Below are 18,631 nucleotides of genomic sequence, written 5' to 3'. Positions count from 1 at the left end.
AATCTCAAAGTTGTTGAGAGGGTTTGCGCAGGGTAGTTTTGTGTGTTGAATTGGTGGTCCTTCTTCCATTGACATTGCATCTGTATTTATAGGACTGATATACTTGCTTGGCACGGCTTGATTCTCGAGTAGAGTCCTATTTCAAATTCTCATGTATCTGACGTGATTTGGATAACCTTCACCTAAACAACCACCAATTTTATATATATTGCACCCTTCCCATGGCATGCAAACTGCCAAAATGTACGGCAACCACCAAATATATATATATGATAGCTTTTTCCCACGGCATGTCTGCCACATCTATCACCAAGTAAAACAAAAAGCCTAGTCTACCTAGGTTTCCTATGATTTAAACTCATCCATGCATGCATCTTGATGGTTGTCGCTTAAATCCAATCCCATCCACACATTCACACGCCAGTTGTGCCGTCATACTTCCAGATATATATATCTCATCTTTCATAATAAATCATTATTAAAAGATAATTATGATAAAAATCATTATCTTTTAATAATGACCTTTATTTCTTGATCCAACAGTCGGGAACTATGTTCACTCAACGGCCTCGATTGCACGGGCCGATGGTGTAATTTTAGGTCCAAACATTGCCCCTCCAGTTTCCTTGAACTTCGGCTCGTAAGCCGAATGGTTAAGGAAATTAATTGTTCGTAACCAACAAAATCCCGTCGTATCGCTGAAAAAGAAACTTTGTTCCTCGACCATAACATGCATGTTCTACCAAACAGAACCTTAAATTTATATTCTCATTCAAAAAGAATAATCCAACTTGGTAGGAAATTTGTGTTTGTAGTATAGTGATTGAGAGTGGCGTGTGGAACTGAAACTCTATGTTTAGTTATCTTGTTATTTATGAATGAGAATGACACCCATATTTTTATATTCTTATATCCGACCGGTAAGTAAAAACATGAATGCATTACTCCACGAGCCAAAAAGCCCGCGTGATGCTGCGGGTTTCATCTTTAGTTACACATAATTAGAACAATGTTTACAATTATGTTATTACATATATACAACCATACTGATGAGAGATTTTTCAATATGACCGGCATATGAGGTGATACACCATGTGTCACTATACAAATGGTGGAATATATGTGCTAAAAAGTTAGTAACTTAAAAAATAAAATTTTCCACCACTTACATAAAAACACGGGTGTACCACCCGTATTCCCGTCACAATAAAAAATTTCTCCATACTTACAGTCCTATTTACACATATCCTCATCATTTAAAACTATGTAAAATGGGGAGGGAGTTTTACCTCAGTACAAAACTTGATAAAATTAAACAAATCCCCATGTCATTTGTTTTGCATTTTGACCCTTGCTCTTATAAATTGAGCTGAATGCTGCCCATGGACGGTCGTTTCCACTGCAAAGAACAGATTCTCCATCATCACTGCCATTGGTGTTCTCTTCTTACCTTCCTTTGTCCAGAAATTGGAAATTCCAATTTTAAAGTCATTTTCTCACACTAAATAGCAAATATATATATATATATATATATATATATATATAAAATAAAAAATTAGAGAAAAACAAAGAAAAGCATCTAAAACTCATATCAATACCGATATGAGGATCACCATAAAAAACCAAACTTTACCCAAGAAAACTCTAAAAAAAATAATTAATAAATAAATAAAATTGAAGAGCCCGTTTGAAAGCTCATAACTTTGCACAAAATGCAGCAAAGAAAAGACAAAAGGGAGAAAAGTAAACCTATCAAGCTCAACCCTTTAATTTAAAGGAAAACTAATGAAAAAGGTTTGAAAACTTTGAGTTTTAATGATAAAGACAAAATAAAGGGTAAAGTGAATAGTACCAGGATTGACTTTTTAATGTAAAAATGTGGTTTTTCGTTAAAGTGAACAGTACCGGGTGCTTTTTGTTAAAGTTCCCTTAATTTAAACTCCAAAAGAAATTAAACACAACCCCATTGAATCACTAATCTTACTGTAACGACAAAATATAAATTCTTCGGCTTTAGGCATTCTTAAGTATTGTTCGATTGTGTCAGCTCTATAGCAAATACCTCATAATGTAGGTGAATCAAGTGATTACATGTATATATATGTTTATAAACGTATGTTATAAAGCGACGAAGAACTAAGTTTTGTTTTCCAGTATAGCATACTTAAAGCAATGGTAAAAAGTTGATTCCTCAACGGCACTAAGGGCTCGTTTACTAATCCGTAATCAGATTGAGAGGAATTGAATTGAGGGGGAATTGGAATGATGTGGAATCAGAATCAGATTTTTGTTGAAGTTGTTTACTAAAACTAACTGGAATCGGAATCGGAATATGACTGTTATTGATCGACATAAATTGTTTACTAATTGTTATGAATCGGAATGAAAACTAATGTCATTACTAAAATGACCCTATTCTAAATAATCTATATTATATGCTAATCTTTTTTATCTTTAATAAAAAAATTATTTTATTTTAAATTTATGTGAGAAAGGCTTTTTAAGTTCTTTTCAATCCAATCTAATCAGTCCTCTTCGATCTCTGATCTGACAAAACGCCTCCTCCTCACCCTCTCACTAACGCTCGACCGCGACTACCCTCCCTGAGACTCCGACCATTCTTTGCTCTCCCTCCCTTCCTCACCATCAAGGATTCAAGGTAAGCCTTCCACGTAAATTTTTATTTTTGGTTGATTTGATTATGCTCTAGCCTGACCTTCCCTAGGCTCTGCGTAATGATTCAAGCTAATATGTTGCTGAATGGATGATCTTTCAAGTGTTTTAAGGATGCCTAATTGCAATCCTTATACCCTATAAATTCTAACGAGAGTCTGAATTTGCAATCTTTGGAATTAGAATCGGCAGCCGAGCCCCAAATCGAAAGAGTTCGACACCGCAAAGCATGGGGCGCAGAGAGGCGGCGGCGGAGGAGCACAAAGTTGTTAGAGAGGATGGCGGAGGACAACGAGAAGATGGAAGGGAGTGCTGAAGGTGAAGGGTGCATTGGGAAGAAAAATTTGATTTCGGATGAAGCCTTATCCCCGGTATCCAAGTACTACCTCCGTGTAAGTAATCCAATTCTGTCAATATCAGGAATTGACCTCTTGATTTTACATGGGTACGGCAACACTGTGCATTCCGGTTGAATTGGTAAACGGAGGAATAATCATGAATGGGGAATGACTCCCATTCCGCCATTTCCCTTTTCCATATGTAAACACGCCATAAGTTAATTGAGACACAATCAGATGAAAACTTTTTTATTACAATCATAACCACAAAGCTATCTCTCATAGGCTTATTTTAAGCTCTCATGCAACCAAAAATATCGTCTCGCTTTATACAGAAAATGAAGAGATGAATCAGACTAAACAACAAAAGAAGAACTCAGCAGTCTTATTATTTTAAAAGCATCCATTACCTCAAATCATTTTAAAATATTTTGAAATATGGTGTTATTCAATAACCTCCCCCCAATCTTATTTATTTTTCAAGCATTGATTCAAATTGGCTATTCCAATTTTCAACCATGTTATTCCAAATCCTACACTCTTACACACAGGACAAACCAAATAATATTCAAAACATATACATAACTGTTTTAAAAAGCCCCAAAAATTGGCTAATACCTTTTCTCAAACAGATGGTAATCACTTGTAACAGGAACAAACACATGGCAGCTACTGTTAAAAAATACAGCCAAAAAGAGTTGGTGAAATCAGATACAGAACATGCAAGCAGTCATAAAACAACATGAATAAATAAAGGAAAAAAATAACAACTTATCCTCCCAGATATCAGATTCAAACACTGTAAACTTGCAATTAACAAAACAAACAGTGAGATTTAAAAAAAAATTCAAACATGCAAGAAAAACATAAAAAATTAAATAAAACAATTACCGCATTTCTGCCACCATCTTCTTCTTCCTTCTTCCTTCCTTTTCTGCCACAAAAGGTCAATCAATTCTTAAATAAGACAATTCATAAAACAAAATGCCTATACGAACTTAATTCAATCTTTCTGAATAGGAATGCAAAAACAAACGAAAGTGGTTTTTTGGATGGAAAAAAAAACAAAAAAACAATTGCACGCTTCAATGATATCTCGTCACGAAGCCGAGCCTGTGTCTAAGAATGTGTAAATTTTATGTTGACACAACTGAGAAATTTGATCTCTTATTAGAATGTACAGCGGAATTTGCTTGCAAATATTACACTACTATTGTAACCCAACATAGGATTGTATATTTGTTTGAATAGTTAGCTATTTGACAGTCCAAACTTTTCGTTCTCTTAATTACAATTGCTAACCTCAGGAACCTGCAATCAAATTCTCGAAAGTACAGCGAATGACATGATGGTAATATACTTTCTTATAAAAAAAAAACATTTACAATCTGTTTTCCGTCATATTCTAGAAGTGAGTGAATTTTTAATTGCCTTCTCAAACAATATATGTATATTTGGGCAATTTGGATAATTTAATCCCCTTGAAAATCAATGTATATAAAGTTCTGAACATGATTTCATCAAAATAAAAAGGCAGAAGCTTGATGCATGCCCAGAAATAAAAAAAATAAAACCCAGAAATCTAAATTAATAAAAAAATCCAAACAACTGAAAAACCCACCCCAGTTGAATCGAATTAATCCCAATAAACTCAAATAAAAAATTAAATATTTCAGACAGAAAACAAAATCCAACGGCAGATACCTCAAGATTGAGAAAGACAGAGCGGGGATATCAATGAAAGAACAGGGGAGGAGTTTCTGGCGATTTTCTTGCTGAAATTTCCATAGCTGCGTGTACACCTTGAAGACCTTGTAGAAATACGCATCGTACTCACGCCTGTACAAAGTAAAAAATGAGAAATTAGGGAATAATTTTTGAAATTAGGGTTTAGGATGAAGAAATTGGAGGAGAATATGAAGGACCTTTTGCAGCGAATAGGAAGCTGTCAAGAATTTCTTGTCGACTTTGTCAGGGAGACACCAGTAGAATCGCAGAGAGAGAAGTCGAGCTCTCCAACAGATAACCTACTTTACACAAATTCATTGGATTATAATCAAAATAATGAGATTTAATCTAAAATTAAAACTAAAATCATAAAATGAAATTGAAAATGAATGAAACCCTAATCGAATTGAAGCCCTTGTTAAAAAAAAGAGAAGCGTCACTGATATTGAAATTACATAAAAACCCTCCCTAATTTTGAAACCTTAGAGTCGACTTCAAACCTTAAATTTGAGCTTCAACCCTAATGGACAAAATCAAGAAGATTGGTAATAACGGCGTGGTCCATTTCGCTTGCGTCCGGCCGGAAACAGTTCGCCGGAATTCCAATACCAAAAATCCTAGCCGCTTGGTATTGGAAATCGAGTTTTTGGATTGAGGATTTAGATTAAGTGTGAGAGATTGTAGAATTGAATTTGTTGGTTTGAGGGGTTTTGCGGGTGCTGAGAGCGAGAGAAAAGATGCAGCGCAGAGTTTTCAGAGCAGCGAGGGTTTTTTATGGCAGTGAGACTGAATGGAAAACCCGAAAGAAAAGAAAGCAAGTAGGGGAAATTTAGAAAAACAACCAAAATGTGGATATTATATCTTGTAGGTTTTTATTATATTTATTAGGGGTGGGCAAAAAAAATTGAAAGACCGAACTAAATCAAATAAAAAAACCTCCAAAAATTGAGTTAAACAAAATGTGCAATCATTGGATTGATAAGTAATAATCAACATTTAAATAATAATACAATTATTAATAATTATGTCATATAACTTACAAAATATAATTTAAATTGATAATCTTTCCAACATTACTCTAAACAGAATGTACCCAATCCATTTCATTTACTTCTTCTTTTTTTCCTTCGAAATACCCAACACATTCTTCACTTCAACACATATGGAGAAACAAACGCAAGGAACTCACCATCGCCTTCAATTTTAGCCAAGTCTTTTTCCTTCATGTTGACGTTTGCTTCAATCCCACCACCAGACTTGGCGTCCATGAAAACAACCAAATTATTGAAAGTTAGGGCAGGCGACCCAACCCAAGTAGGGTTTCCCCCTCCAAAATCAGCTTCATACAGCGGAAACCTACATAGGCTGGTGAAGCTCAGTGTCACCAGCTCTCCCTCGAAGAAATTCTCAGAGTTCTGTTTGATGAACATTACTCACTGCCTTCCTGCAATTTTCCAATGTAGTTTTTGTTGACTTTTCACTTGGTCTCTCACCTGTTTCACTATGCCATAGCACCCCTCCTCGATATCCAAAAATGGGATTGTCATTGCAATTCTGCATATATTTCCAAACCAGTGTTCCAGAAATGGCGGGTCGATCATCGTACGAAGGTTTACTGCATAAACAATGGAGTAGAGCCTCTTCGGTGCAATGCCTGACTTCACCTGAGTGGCAGCCACAAAGCGACTCCATATGAAAGTGGATAAAGCCTCCACACGAGAAGGCGGTTTTTGGTGATTTTCTAAGCTCGTGTTGTGATCACCTGAAGAAAGTTGAAGTTTCACTATAAAATCAATTGGCAATATGCAAAATTATAAGAATAGAATTTTACGGTTTAATTTTCATGTATTGCATATTCTGAATAAATAGTACATACAATCCTTGTTACAAAAGAAAACAAAGTAAAGGACACAATATCCTTCCTAAAACATGACTCTAATAATTACAAGATATTTACATTCATTTTCTTCTAAATATTGACTTATTCCAATACCCCCCCCTCAAGTTGGAGCATAGATATTACTCATGCCCAACTTGACAAGTGAATTACCAAATCTTCTACTACACACGGCATGGGTAAGGATATCTGCAAGTTGTTCTTCTGAGTTCACAAACGGTATTGACATAATCTTTTTCTCCAGCTTTTCTTTGATAAAATGTCTATCAACCTCAACATGCTTAGTCCTGTCATGCTGTACTGGATTCTCGGCTATTTCCCTGGCGGACTTATTATCACAATACAACTTCATTGCCTCATTATGCTTAAAACCAAGACTCCAAAGTAACTTTCATAGCCAAAGAATCTCACACACACCATGTGCCATACCCCTATACTCGGCTTCGGCAAAAGACTGTGATACCACATTTTGCTTCTTGTTTCGCCACGTAACCAAATTACCTCCAACAAAAGTAAAATACCCAGATGTAGACCATCTATCAGTCACATCATCTACCTAATCAGCATCAGTAAATCCCTCAATCCTCATATGTCCATGACATTCATACAAAATTCCTTTACCAGGGGCAGATTTCAAATATGCCAAGATTTTCATTACTGCCGCCATATGATCCACACTTGGTGACTGCATAAACTGACTAACCACACTTACAACATAGGCAATATCTGGACGAGTGTGAGAAAGATAAATTAGCCTCCCCACTAGTCTTTGATATCTACCTCTGTCAATCGGTTCTTGATCTGGATAAATCCCCAAATAATGTTTCTCTACGATAGGAGTGTCCACAGGCTTACATCCCAGCATTCCTGTTTCCTTTAATAAATCGAGAACATATTTACGTTGAGACAAGAAAATACCTCTAGATGACCGAGCAACTTCCACGCCAAGAAAATATTTCAAATCTCCCAAATTCTTCGTCTCGAACTCGGCAGCAAGGTTTTGTTCTAGCTTCATCATCTCTTCTGAATCATCACCTATTATTATCATGTCATCCACATAAATAATTAAGGTTGTCACTTTACCATTTTCCCGTTTCACAAATAATGTATGATCCGAGTGACTTTGATAATACCCAATCCGCCTCATAACTTGGGTAAATCTACCAAACCACGCACGAGGAGATTGCTTAAGTCCATAGAGTGACTTTCGCAACCTACATACTCCGGTTTTCCCTCCGGCATTGTACCCTGGAGGAAAATCCATATATACCTCTTCTTCCAAGTGCCCATGAAGAAAAGCATTTTTTCACATCAAACTGTTTTAGTGGCCAATTCAAATTTGCAGCTAAAGAAATCAGAACTCGTACTGTATTCATCTTCGCTACTGGAGAAAAAGTCTCATGATAATCAACACCATAAGTTTGAGAATAGCCTTTTGCTACTAACCTTGCTTTATACTTGTCTACCGATCCGTCTGCCTTGTATTTGATCGTAGAGACCCATCTACACCCAACTGGTTTCTTCCCTTTAGGTAGCTCAGTTACCTCTCATGTATCATTCTTATGTAGTGCCATCATTTCCTCATCCATCGCAGCAGCCCATTTAGGATCCTTCAAGGCCTCCTCAACTCGAGTTGGTGCTTGGATTGCTTCCACATTGTTTACCCAAGCTTGATGTTCTGGTGCAAGGTTTGAGCATGACACATAATTAGCTATTGGATACTTCACTTTTCCTTCAGGAGAAAACCTGTCAGGAGGAACACCACGATTTTACCTTGGCGGCAACTTATATGTACTCATAACATTATCTGGATTAGTTACATGAGCATCTGTAGTACTTACCTCAGGAATATTCAGAGAATGCATATTGGGTGGCACTATTGAGCTTGAGAGAGAGAGGGTTGCAGGTTCAGTAGCTAATGGTTGCTGGAGCGGTGAAATTGGTTCGGCAACTTCCTGCTGACACTCTACATCACACTCGGTAGCACATTGCCGAGAAGACTCAACTGGTTCTGTGCTACTTGGCTGAATGATACTCACATTCTCGACAGTGTCTTGCCGAGATTCACTGTCTCTATTCTCAGCAGTGTCTTGCCGAGAGCTTTCACAACCTTTTTTGTCAATAAATACTCCCCCCGAGCTACATATTTCCAACCACCCAAGATCACCACTCATATTCTCCCCCGAGTGATCGGAAGGTGATGGAGTCGAAGCATAAAAGAACCCAGATTCAGAAAAGGTAACATCCATAGTTACATACATATGACGAGTTTCAGGGTGGTAGCACTTATACCCTTTTTGTTGATGAGCAAATCCCAGAAAAATACACCGATGATCACATGGATCGAGCTTACTACGATGAATCTTGTGAATATGAACATAGGCTACACACCCAAATACACGAGGAGAAAGAGTATTAGTTGACACTATTGGAACAAACTCTGTCAATACTTGGAAAGGTGTACGAAAATCCACAACTCGGGATGGCATACGATTAATCACATACACGGCATAAGTGACAGCTTCAGGCTAGAACCGTTTAGGTACAAATGCACCAATGAGCAAGGCACGGGCAGTTTCTAGGATATGACGGTTTTTTCTTTCAGCAACCCCATTTTGTTGTGGGGTATGAGGACAAGTAGTCTCATGTAGAATTCCTTGATCCCGAAGAAAGCCGGACAACTCGGAACCAATATACTCACCTCCATTATCAAAGCGGAGAACCTTAATAACAGAGAAATATTGTGTTACAACCATTTGAGAGAATGATCGAAACACCATACCCACATCACTTTTATTCTTCATCACATAAATCCAAGTCATACGAGTGCAATCATCAACGAAGGTAACAAACCATTTAATTCCAGACAGAGTACTAACAGGAGAGGGACCCCAAACATCAGAGTGCACAAGTTCAAAAGGAAACAATCTTTTATTCATACTAGGAGGAAACGAAACGCGATGACTCTTCGCAAGAATACATACCTCACAATGTAAGTCTGATTCTTTTATTTTATGAAATAAACTAGGCAACATACGCCTCAAATAACCAAACGAAGCATGTCCTAACCGACGATGCAATAACCAAACTTCTTGTAAATTATTGGTACTGGATGCTCGAACTGCATTAGCTCGGCCAAGAACGACGTCATCCACATAATATAACTTTTCTCTCTTAGTGCCACGCCCAATGATCTCCTTTGTCTAACTATCCTGAAGCAAGCAAAATGAAGCAAGCAAAAGGTAAGAGAGGGTGTAAGAGACACTGTTCCCGCTCTAACAACAGCAGCAGTAATACCATTGGCGGTTGCCACACACGTTCTATGAGGTTGGGTCATAGATTGAAACAAAGTCTTATCATACGTCATATGATCCGTTGCACCGGAATCCAAAATCCAACCTGTATTCACCATTGTAATAACACGACTGCACAAGAAGGTACGATAACACTAAAGGATACAATCTTGATTACAGGTGTTGCAATACACAGGTTGCACTATGTGACAGCACTCTACACCTCACGGTAAAAAAAAACAACAAACTCAATATGCTGCAATCCAAGGTAGCAGCAAAACCACAAACAATAACCACGCGGCACAAAAAAACAAAGGCCCAAACTAAATGCAACAGAAATTATCGAAATACAGTTACTCAATGCACAATTGCTGCAATCAGTACAGCAAAGCAACACCAAATTCCTTTTTTTTTTCTTTTTTTTTATCAACAACAGCGACAAATCACTACTCGGCACAACTAGCAATTGCTAGAGTACAACAATTACCACGGGATCACACACTCGCAGCAGCACAATACACGACACAACTGCACAACAACCAGACACTAGCAATTTTTCCTGCTTCCTTCCTCCCAATAATAATCACGGCAAAAGCAGCATGTAAAGGTTAGAATCACCAAAGGGAAAATGACAAAACTCCAATATCCTAATAGCACTCACGGCAAAGGCAGCACGCACAACCTTTGCAAATTTCTTGGCAGCACAACGGCACGAGATTTTTCTGGCACGAGATTTTTCTGGTTAGGGTTACGACAACTAGGCTCTGATGCCAAATAGAATTTTACGGCTTAATTTTCATGTATTGCATATTCTGAATAAATAGTACATACAATCCTTGTTACAAAAGGAAACAAAGTAAAGGATACAATATCCTTCATAAAACATGACTCTAATAATTACAAGATATTTACATTCATTTTCTTCTAAATATTGACTTATTCCAATAATAAGTCCATGCAAGGTCCTTCCTCCCATTAATGTAAAACTCATCTCAACACGTCCCCTCACGTGTGTGGAATTTTCAAGCCTAATACGTGGACAATACAACGGGGTGACGTGGAGCACGTGTGGCTGTTTGGCTTCACACGTGGGACAACCTGCTCTGATATCATGAAGAAAATTCAGGTTCCACCATAAAACCAATTGGCAATATGAGAAGTAACCCAACCTCTTAGACCATCTCCAATGGTTGGGCTAAAAGCCAAATATTTTAACCCGGAAAATTTAGTTTTTAGCCCAAAAACAACTTTTCTGCTCCAACCGTCCTAGCCTAAAAATTTAGTCCGAAATTATTAAAGAATGAACTTAGGCTATTTTTTTTTGTTAAATTAATTAATTTTTTTTTAAAATAAATATGTAGACTATCATAAATTAATTTTATGAACATTTTAATCTAAAAAAAAATAAATCCTGATAAATATTGAAAAATTTAAATTCCGATTTCTGGGCTAAATTTCAGGGGGAATCTGGCCTTGGTTCAGCATTTAGCATTTAGCATTTTGGGGGATAATTTGGCTTTTAGCCCACCATTGGAGTTGGTCTTATAAGTCCATGCAACGTCCCTTCTCCCATCAACGTGGGACTCATCTCAACCAACACTATATTTTGATTTAAGAGCCTCTATCTTTGAATCCTCAAAGACAAACATTTTTGTTACAATGTTATCCTTTGTGATGCCAACTCTTGGATTAAACCCGGATATGTTCTTTGGTGGGAAGAGTTTGGCAGATACAAATTGTGGACGCACTATATGATTATGATCACCTTGTTGTCTAGCAGTGGCTGCTCAAGTTTTGATGAAGTTTAAAACGATAAGGCATCCGAAATCTTATGGGAAATGCAGAGACCAAGAGCTATGCCACCAGGCTCAAAGATGTTGAGTTGAACACCGAGGGAAATATCAGTGACTTCATCTACTTGGAATAGAATGAATTTGTTGAGTACGATAGGAATTGGGTTTTCAATAACGTCAGAAATTTGGCACTTAACTCTAGTTTCTAAGTAGGGTATGCCCTGGTCATTGCAATCCATGAACAAGTTGCCTTGGGCACGTCCAACTAGCAGATAGAATTGAGTCAAGACATCGGATAGGGATATCTTAAGCTGATTGGATATTTCGACAATGTCGAATTTTGTTTCGGGATCTGATGAGGAATAGAATATGACAATAGGATTATAGACCGGAGGAGATATCTGGTTGAGAAAGGAGAGTTGGTACGTGCAATGGTGATCAGGTGTTGGAGAAGACGGTCTGATAATCTCCTTGGAGATTACTTCAACTTCGACTTTCATGATATCTTGTTAACAAAACAATAAGGGTATAAGTATCAGCTGGAGTTGTGCCTTCTATGGTGCTCTTCAAGGAAACTTATATAGAGTTATAAGCTACCGCATGCCAAAGGGGACAGGTACGAATAATGTTATTCATACCATATTTTTGTACCATATTTTCATACCACCTTAGGTGGTATTTGATGTGGACAACTACATCATTTAAATTAGGGAACTTTAACGAAAAGCTCCAGGTACTGTTCACTTTAACGAAAAATCACATTTTTACACTAACAAATCAATCCTGGTACTATTCACTTTACCCTTTATTTTGTCCTTATCATTAAAACTCAAAGTTTTCAAGCCCTTTTCATTAGTTTTCCTTTTAAATTAATCATATTTTTAAATTCAGTTCATTATTTAATAAACTAATAATTAAGAAAAACTAGTTAATTAAATGATGATTATGGTATACGAGAAGTCTTTCTCCTTCATTTCCTTGGGTTTTGCAAATTTTTCAAATGATGTGGCTATCCACATCAGATGCCACCTAAGGTGGTATAGAAATGTGGTATGAATAGCATTACTCAGAAAAGAGACGGTAGTTAAAAAGCAAGATTGATGTTATTTACACCCCAATGGCTTATCTTTCCACCTAATTTTAATGAATTTTTTTAATTACAAATTTGTCTATTTGTAAATTGACTGATAAGGACATTTCTTACCCTCTTTTGCTTTTTTTAGGGAGTTTTAACAAAACACTTCCGGTACTGTTCACTTTTAACGAAAAACCACATTTTTATCTTTAACTGGCACTATTCACTATACCTTTAAAAATGGTTTTTCGTTAAAAGAGAAGTTTTTTTGGACTTTTCGTTAGTTTTTTTTTTTTTTTTAAAGAAAATTTTGGGTGTGGTAGCTCTCACGCTCTGTTTAGAGACGATTTGTCTACCTTAAACCCTAACTCATCTTTCCATCTCCTTTTATTTAGAGAAAGCAAAAAAAAAAAAACCAAAGGATTTAGAAGATGACTTGTTTATTGAAAAGGTAGAAAATGACGTTTTTATGGTAAAGATAGAATATTATGTTTCCATTGAAGGGGTAGAAGAATAATTGGAAAAATTTATTTGAACCCATGTAACCTCTTTCTATACCCAACTTAAATTTAAAGTGTTAATTTTTTATTTTACCCTATTGCATAATTACTATTAAGTACAGAATGAAATTAATAATAAAACTCAAATTTATCAATAAATCCATTAAACCATACCATCACTTCTTGTTTATCATATGTTCATTTTGGCTAAAACACTAATAGGTTTTGTAGAGAAAAACAAGTTTTTTATTTTTTATTGATGGATGGTGATTTTGAAGTTTTGAATCCTCCAACTAAGGTATGACTCAATTTATGAATATTTTGTTCATTTGATTTCAATTTTTTTTAAAGTTTAGAAGATGACTATTTGGGTTTCAATTTTTTTTATCAATCCCGAATGGTTTGTTAAACTTTCTGGAATTGGAAAATTCTAAGGAAAAACTTCTTACCAATATTCATTGGAAAATTCTAAGGAAAAACTTTTTACCAATGTTCTTAGATTATAAACTCTCTTGCTTGTTGATGAATATAAGGGGATGAATTGTTTGATTTGTTGCTTATGCACATCAGTAGAAAGAAAAAAGGCAAATGTCTAGGTTTGGTAGCAAAAAGAAAAAAAATAGCCATGGAAATGCTGGTGGGAAGAGGGCGGTGGGTCAAGGACACCTTTTTTATAAAAAAAAAAAAATCAATTACAGATGTTATTTTATAAAATGAATGAGTGTAAAGATAACTTAACATTTTGATTGGGTTTGAAAGGATAGTTTAGGTAATAAATTTGGGTTTAAAGAGAGATTAATTCTTTAATAAAAAACAATATGGGTGAAGAGAGTAAGTTGAGTGTGGAAAGAAGTTACATGTGTTCAAATAAAATTTTCCAAAATAATTTTGTGTGTGAGTCATATGAATTTGCTGCATCTTTACATTTGAAGTTTTCGTTTTATATTTAATTTTGCCTACTATGTTATGATTAGTATTAGCACTGATCTTTGCCATCAAACTTTTTCAGTTGAATTTGCATACGTCTGTGGCTCTTATTCGCACAGATTTATTTCTTTGCAGGTAGACAATTTTATAATTTTACACACACACACACACACATATATATAATAATCAAAGGTTATTTTTTGAATAATAATGGGTGGGGAAATAACATTTCAATTTTTTAATTTTTTAAGATGTGTGAGATTATAATGTGGATGGAAAAATAAGACAATGAGATGGGTCTAACAACTTTCAAAAGCAAAAACGCAATTGGTTCATGGGACTTAATCATCACCATGACAACATCCATTGTTTTGTTTAACTTGAAGACTAATGAATTGCACGAATCACAATCCGACACTCGCGAAACATAAAATCAGACATGTTTGTTCATTTTTTAAGTATCATTAAAAATATATTAGCCTTTCCTTTTCTTGAACTGAAGATTAGGTTGAATAAGTTTTCCAGTGAGATAATAATTAAGGATAGAATTTTCGGGTGTAGGCTCTTGTTCAAGTGTCTTAGTTTAAGCAAACAATATAATACATATCTTTAATTATTTCTTGCAGAAATGCATATGTGTTTCGTGTGAAGTAAAGGTGCGTCAGAATTCCACATGCTAACAAGTAAGGGCAAAGGGATTCTGAAAACGATTGTATTATTTGGGGTCATATGGACTTGTTGAATATTATTAGCTTCTCCTTCGGGTAGAGTGTTGGAAACATATATATGTAATATTAGGCGAGACTTGGTACATATTGACATGAGTGCTGCTACAATCAAAGTGTAAAGCATTTTAGGAAAAATTATAGAAGAAATAAAACCCATAATGGTTAACATTATTTGTAACACATAACACAAACATAAAGAAATTAATTTACACATTTCAGCAGCACCCGAACAGTTGAAGAACCATAAGAGCAAGTCTATCCCTCCCAATTACCCAAGCAATTGGGTGATTGAATTCCCCAAAACCTACAAAATCCTCTCCACCCCAAACCCAATCAGTCGGGCTACGTGCAAGGAAGCAGACCATATGCATGGTCAGAATTGTGGTAGAAAGACTTTAGTATGGTCAGCTTAGTGGAAAATGTGAGATGAGCAATTCGAAATGTCTACTTTCTTCTCATATAGTCATATGTATGCTTTAACATATGGCAGTTTTAATCACGGTACACTTAATTTCGTAGATCAACATATGTGTGTTTTTAACCAATTTTATTAAATGCGTTTGAGGACTAATTGAAGAAATATTCAAATTTTTCAGAAAAATCGCTCTCTCATTAATAATTACACTCTCATTCTGTCATCTTCTCTAAAAATGTCATTGATTTATATTAACAAAGTATGCCACGTCACTTGCCACATCAGCACATAACAGAATTTTTAACGGAGTTATGACGGAATGACTACATTGATTTGTGACACCCAATTTCAGGGACTACATTGATTGATTTTCAATTTCAGGGACCATCTTGATGGGGTGAGTCAATTTTAGGGACCATTTGTGATAAAAATCCATATAAATATGCATTATCATCTTAAATTCTTAATTAGCGTGGTCTTTCATTTTGAATGAAGCATCTTTTCCACACAACCAAAGGAAATGTACATACATACCACCTTTTGCATAGCAATAGCCTTGAAACGCTTAGGAATGCCTTAAGATAAGTATTAAATAAAGACATTGTAAATCATATACCTTTATAAAAAATAAAAAAAACCATCTTACTACATATTTGTATCATCTCTTTAATAGAAATGAGATTCATATATGTTCGTGGACCGTACATCTATTAAATTGATGATACAAATGATAATATAAATATTTAGTAAGTGTAATATTACTTAATACTTCTTTTTCTGCAATCAGACTTTGTTCCTGATGTACAACTTATTCAATCCAAATAGCATTATACAAAACGAACTACTAAACCTTGGCATCTTGCGCTGGATAAGTACATGCCAGCAGCTGCTCATCATGTTGGAACTTAGCCATGTCTTCCTCCTTCAAATTCACCCATGCTTCAATCCCACCACTCGACCCAGCATCAATGAAACTAACCAGGTTCTTAAATGGAAAGCTGACCGACCCGACCCACACAGGCTTGCCCCACCCGAAGTCCGTCTCATAAAGTGGGAACCTGCACAAGCTGGTAAAGCTAAACGACGCTACTTCACCCTTCATAAACTCCTCCATTCGCTGCTTCAAAAACTCCAAGAGCTCGTTGCCCTCTTTGATTTTGGCTATGTAATCACCGTCGATCGTCTTTATAGCCTGCCTCATCTGGCGCACGATCCCGTAACACGTGTCCTCTCCCTCGTCAAACGACGGCGAGGACATGACAAACCGGCTCACGTTCCCGAAATGGTATTCAGGCAGTGGTGGGTCCATCCTCGTCCGCAAGTTAACGGTGTGAAGCACTCTGTAAAGAGTGTTGGGGTTCGGCTTTCCTTGAGTGGAGGCTATAAACCGGGCCCATATAAATGCTGACAAGGCCTCAATCCGACTTGGCTTTATCTCATTGGCTTTATTATCTGTATATTTTGACCTAAGAGAAGCAATCGTGGAAGCACTGAAAACAAACCTTTTTGTGACGATTTTTTCTCTAGCGATCCCAGTGCTTGGTTTGAATCCTGATATGCTTCTAGGTGGAAAGAGCGTGGCCAAATCAAAAATTGGAGGACTGATATTTGTAATGTTGCAATCTCCACGAGATATCGACGCCCAACTGTTGAGGAACGTGATGAATGACAATGCATCGGCAACTTTGTGAGAAATGCAAATTCCAATAGCCATGCCACCACAATCGAACATGCTGACTTGGATAGCAAGAACCAAGTCACCGACTTTGTCTAGTTCACATGGGAGTAGTTTGTTGAGCTGGTTTGGGTCTGCTTCGGATATGACATCGGAAAGTGGGGACCTCACTCGGGCTTGGACGTAAGGCGCACCTTGATCGTTGCAATCGATGAAGGCATTTTCAATGATACGTCCAGCCAACGGATAATATTGTGTTAAGATCTCAGATAAAGATTGTTTTACCTTATCTGAATAAGTTCTTGCATCGTTAACATGATTATTATTGTAGAAAAAGATCATAGGCATGAAAATGTGTGTTGCGATTTGGTCGAGAAAAGAAAACTCATGCTTACAAAGATGGGGTGGGGTTGGCATAGAAGGCTTAATGTAAGCTCTCTCAATCACTTCAATCTTCATCTTGTAAGGATAATATTGTTGAGAAAAGAGAATGCAATTTGCTTTGATATGTGGAAGACTAGTTGTATATAGCAAATGGCAGCAGATGGTGTCGTAGATTATTGTCTTAGGGAGTGTTACATTTATAGTGCTCGTCAGCTCGAGTGGTCCCAAGCCAGTAGCAGGGCCGGCCCAGGCCCAGTGCAGGCAGGGCGACCGTCCAGGGCCCAAAAAAATTGGGAGCACCAAAATTATTCGGGTGGTATATTTATATATGTTTTTATAAGAGTATACATTTAAAAAATTTGGTTTAATGACAAAGGAATTTTACTAGAAGTGGTGGTTTCGTAATTTGAAATTAATGAGAAGGTCTTGGGTTCAAGACATCACATGTGCTTATTTACTTTCCAATTTTTACAATTTTTTTTTTCATAAGAGTATAAATTTATAAAATTTGGTTAAATACTCAAGAAGTTTAATTAAAAGCAATGATTTTTGTTGTTTAAAATTAACGAGAGGTCCTAAGTTTGAAATGCTATGTGTGTGTTTATTCTTTTCAATTTTAACAAATTTTTGTTTGGTTGTTAATTTATTTTTAGTTACTAGCTAGTAGCTATATGGGTTGCTATTTTTAAAAATTCGTTTAAATTCAAGTCTAATATTCAACAAACAATAATGCGTAGACCAAATTTTTAGAGCAAATTTACAAATCATATGACGTGTCATCATAAGGTTTAATTTAGTGCCCATTCATTACTTATACATATCAATTAAAGACTCGAAAACATTATTATTTTTTTAGTCCCATATTGACAAGGTTAGCAAATAAGAAAAAACATCTCACGATTTATACAAAAACACTTTAAAAGTTCATATAGAAAACAAAACTCATTTATCAACTTGTAAACCAGGAGTTTTTGGGTTTCCTTCTCTTGATACAAAATAAATTAGTCTTTATGTGTTTCAAAATTATTGAGTTCGAAATGTTTTTCTAAGTATAATTTTATCGATGTCTTTTATGTGAAAATAAATAATTTTCTTATGTGAAGTTAAGGGATATTTTTTAGCGTCGCCCCGAGCCTCAAAAATCTCTAGACCGGCCCTGGCCAGTAGGCCCTCTTCTTATCTTATTAACTCGTTGCATGCAATAT

The 18,631-nt window shown here is 36.1% G+C and overlaps 1 protein-coding gene, 2 long non-coding RNA genes and 1 pseudogene across 8 annotated transcripts; 1 reads left to right on the top strand and 3 right to left on the bottom strand.

The window, feature by feature from the left end:
* Positions 1–921: 921 nt before the first annotated feature.
* On the bottom strand, positions 922–5,652 carry LOC114822061 (uncharacterized). Of its 6 annotated transcripts, none has more exons than XR_011576946.1 (6): positions 5,240–5,652; positions 4,937–5,038; positions 4,716–4,850; positions 3,903–3,945; positions 3,630–3,683; positions 922–1,454 (listed from the first exon to the last, which is right to left on the bottom strand). It is a non-coding gene; the product is annotated as an uncharacterized lncRNA (long non-coding RNA). The 6 variants fall into 6 exon arrangements; XR_011576947.1 differs by having other exon boundaries at positions 922–1,450; positions 5,240–5,593; XR_011576948.1 differs by having other exon boundaries at positions 3,630–3,680; positions 5,240–5,593.
* LOC114822062 (uncharacterized) lies at positions 2,534–2,971 on the top strand. The gene is made up of 2 exons (XR_011576951.1): positions 2,534–2,659; positions 2,857–2,971. It is a non-coding gene; the product is annotated as an uncharacterized lncRNA (long non-coding RNA).
* Positions 5,653–5,687: 35 nt separating the features above from the next.
* On the bottom strand, positions 5,688–12,222 carry LOC114822060 (stemmadenine O-acetyltransferase-like; annotated as a pseudogene).
* Positions 12,223–16,211: 3,989 nt separating this feature from the next.
* On the bottom strand, positions 16,212–17,501 carry LOC103431869 (stemmadenine O-acetyltransferase-like). Its single transcript, XM_070815918.1, has one exon. It carries the CDS (start codon positions 17,499–17,501, stop codon positions 16,212–16,214), a length of 1,290 nt encoding a protein of 429 aa, XP_070672019.1.
* Positions 17,502–18,631: the final 1,130 nt, after the last annotated feature.

This window comes from Malus domestica, chromosome 16 (genome assembly GCF_042453785.1).
Source record: "Malus domestica chromosome 16, GDT2T_hap1".
Lineage (NCBI taxonomy): Eukaryota > Viridiplantae > Streptophyta > Magnoliopsida > Rosales > Rosaceae > Malus > Malus domestica.
The sequence above is the reverse complement of the archived record's forward strand: the minus strand, read 5'-3'. Positions and strand labels throughout refer to the sequence as shown.

Coding starts and splice junctions, on each gene's coding strand:
- LOC103431869 (XM_070815918.1), bottom strand. CDS start 17,501: ATGAAGATTGAAGTGATTGAGAGAGCTTACATTAAGCCTTCTATGCCA.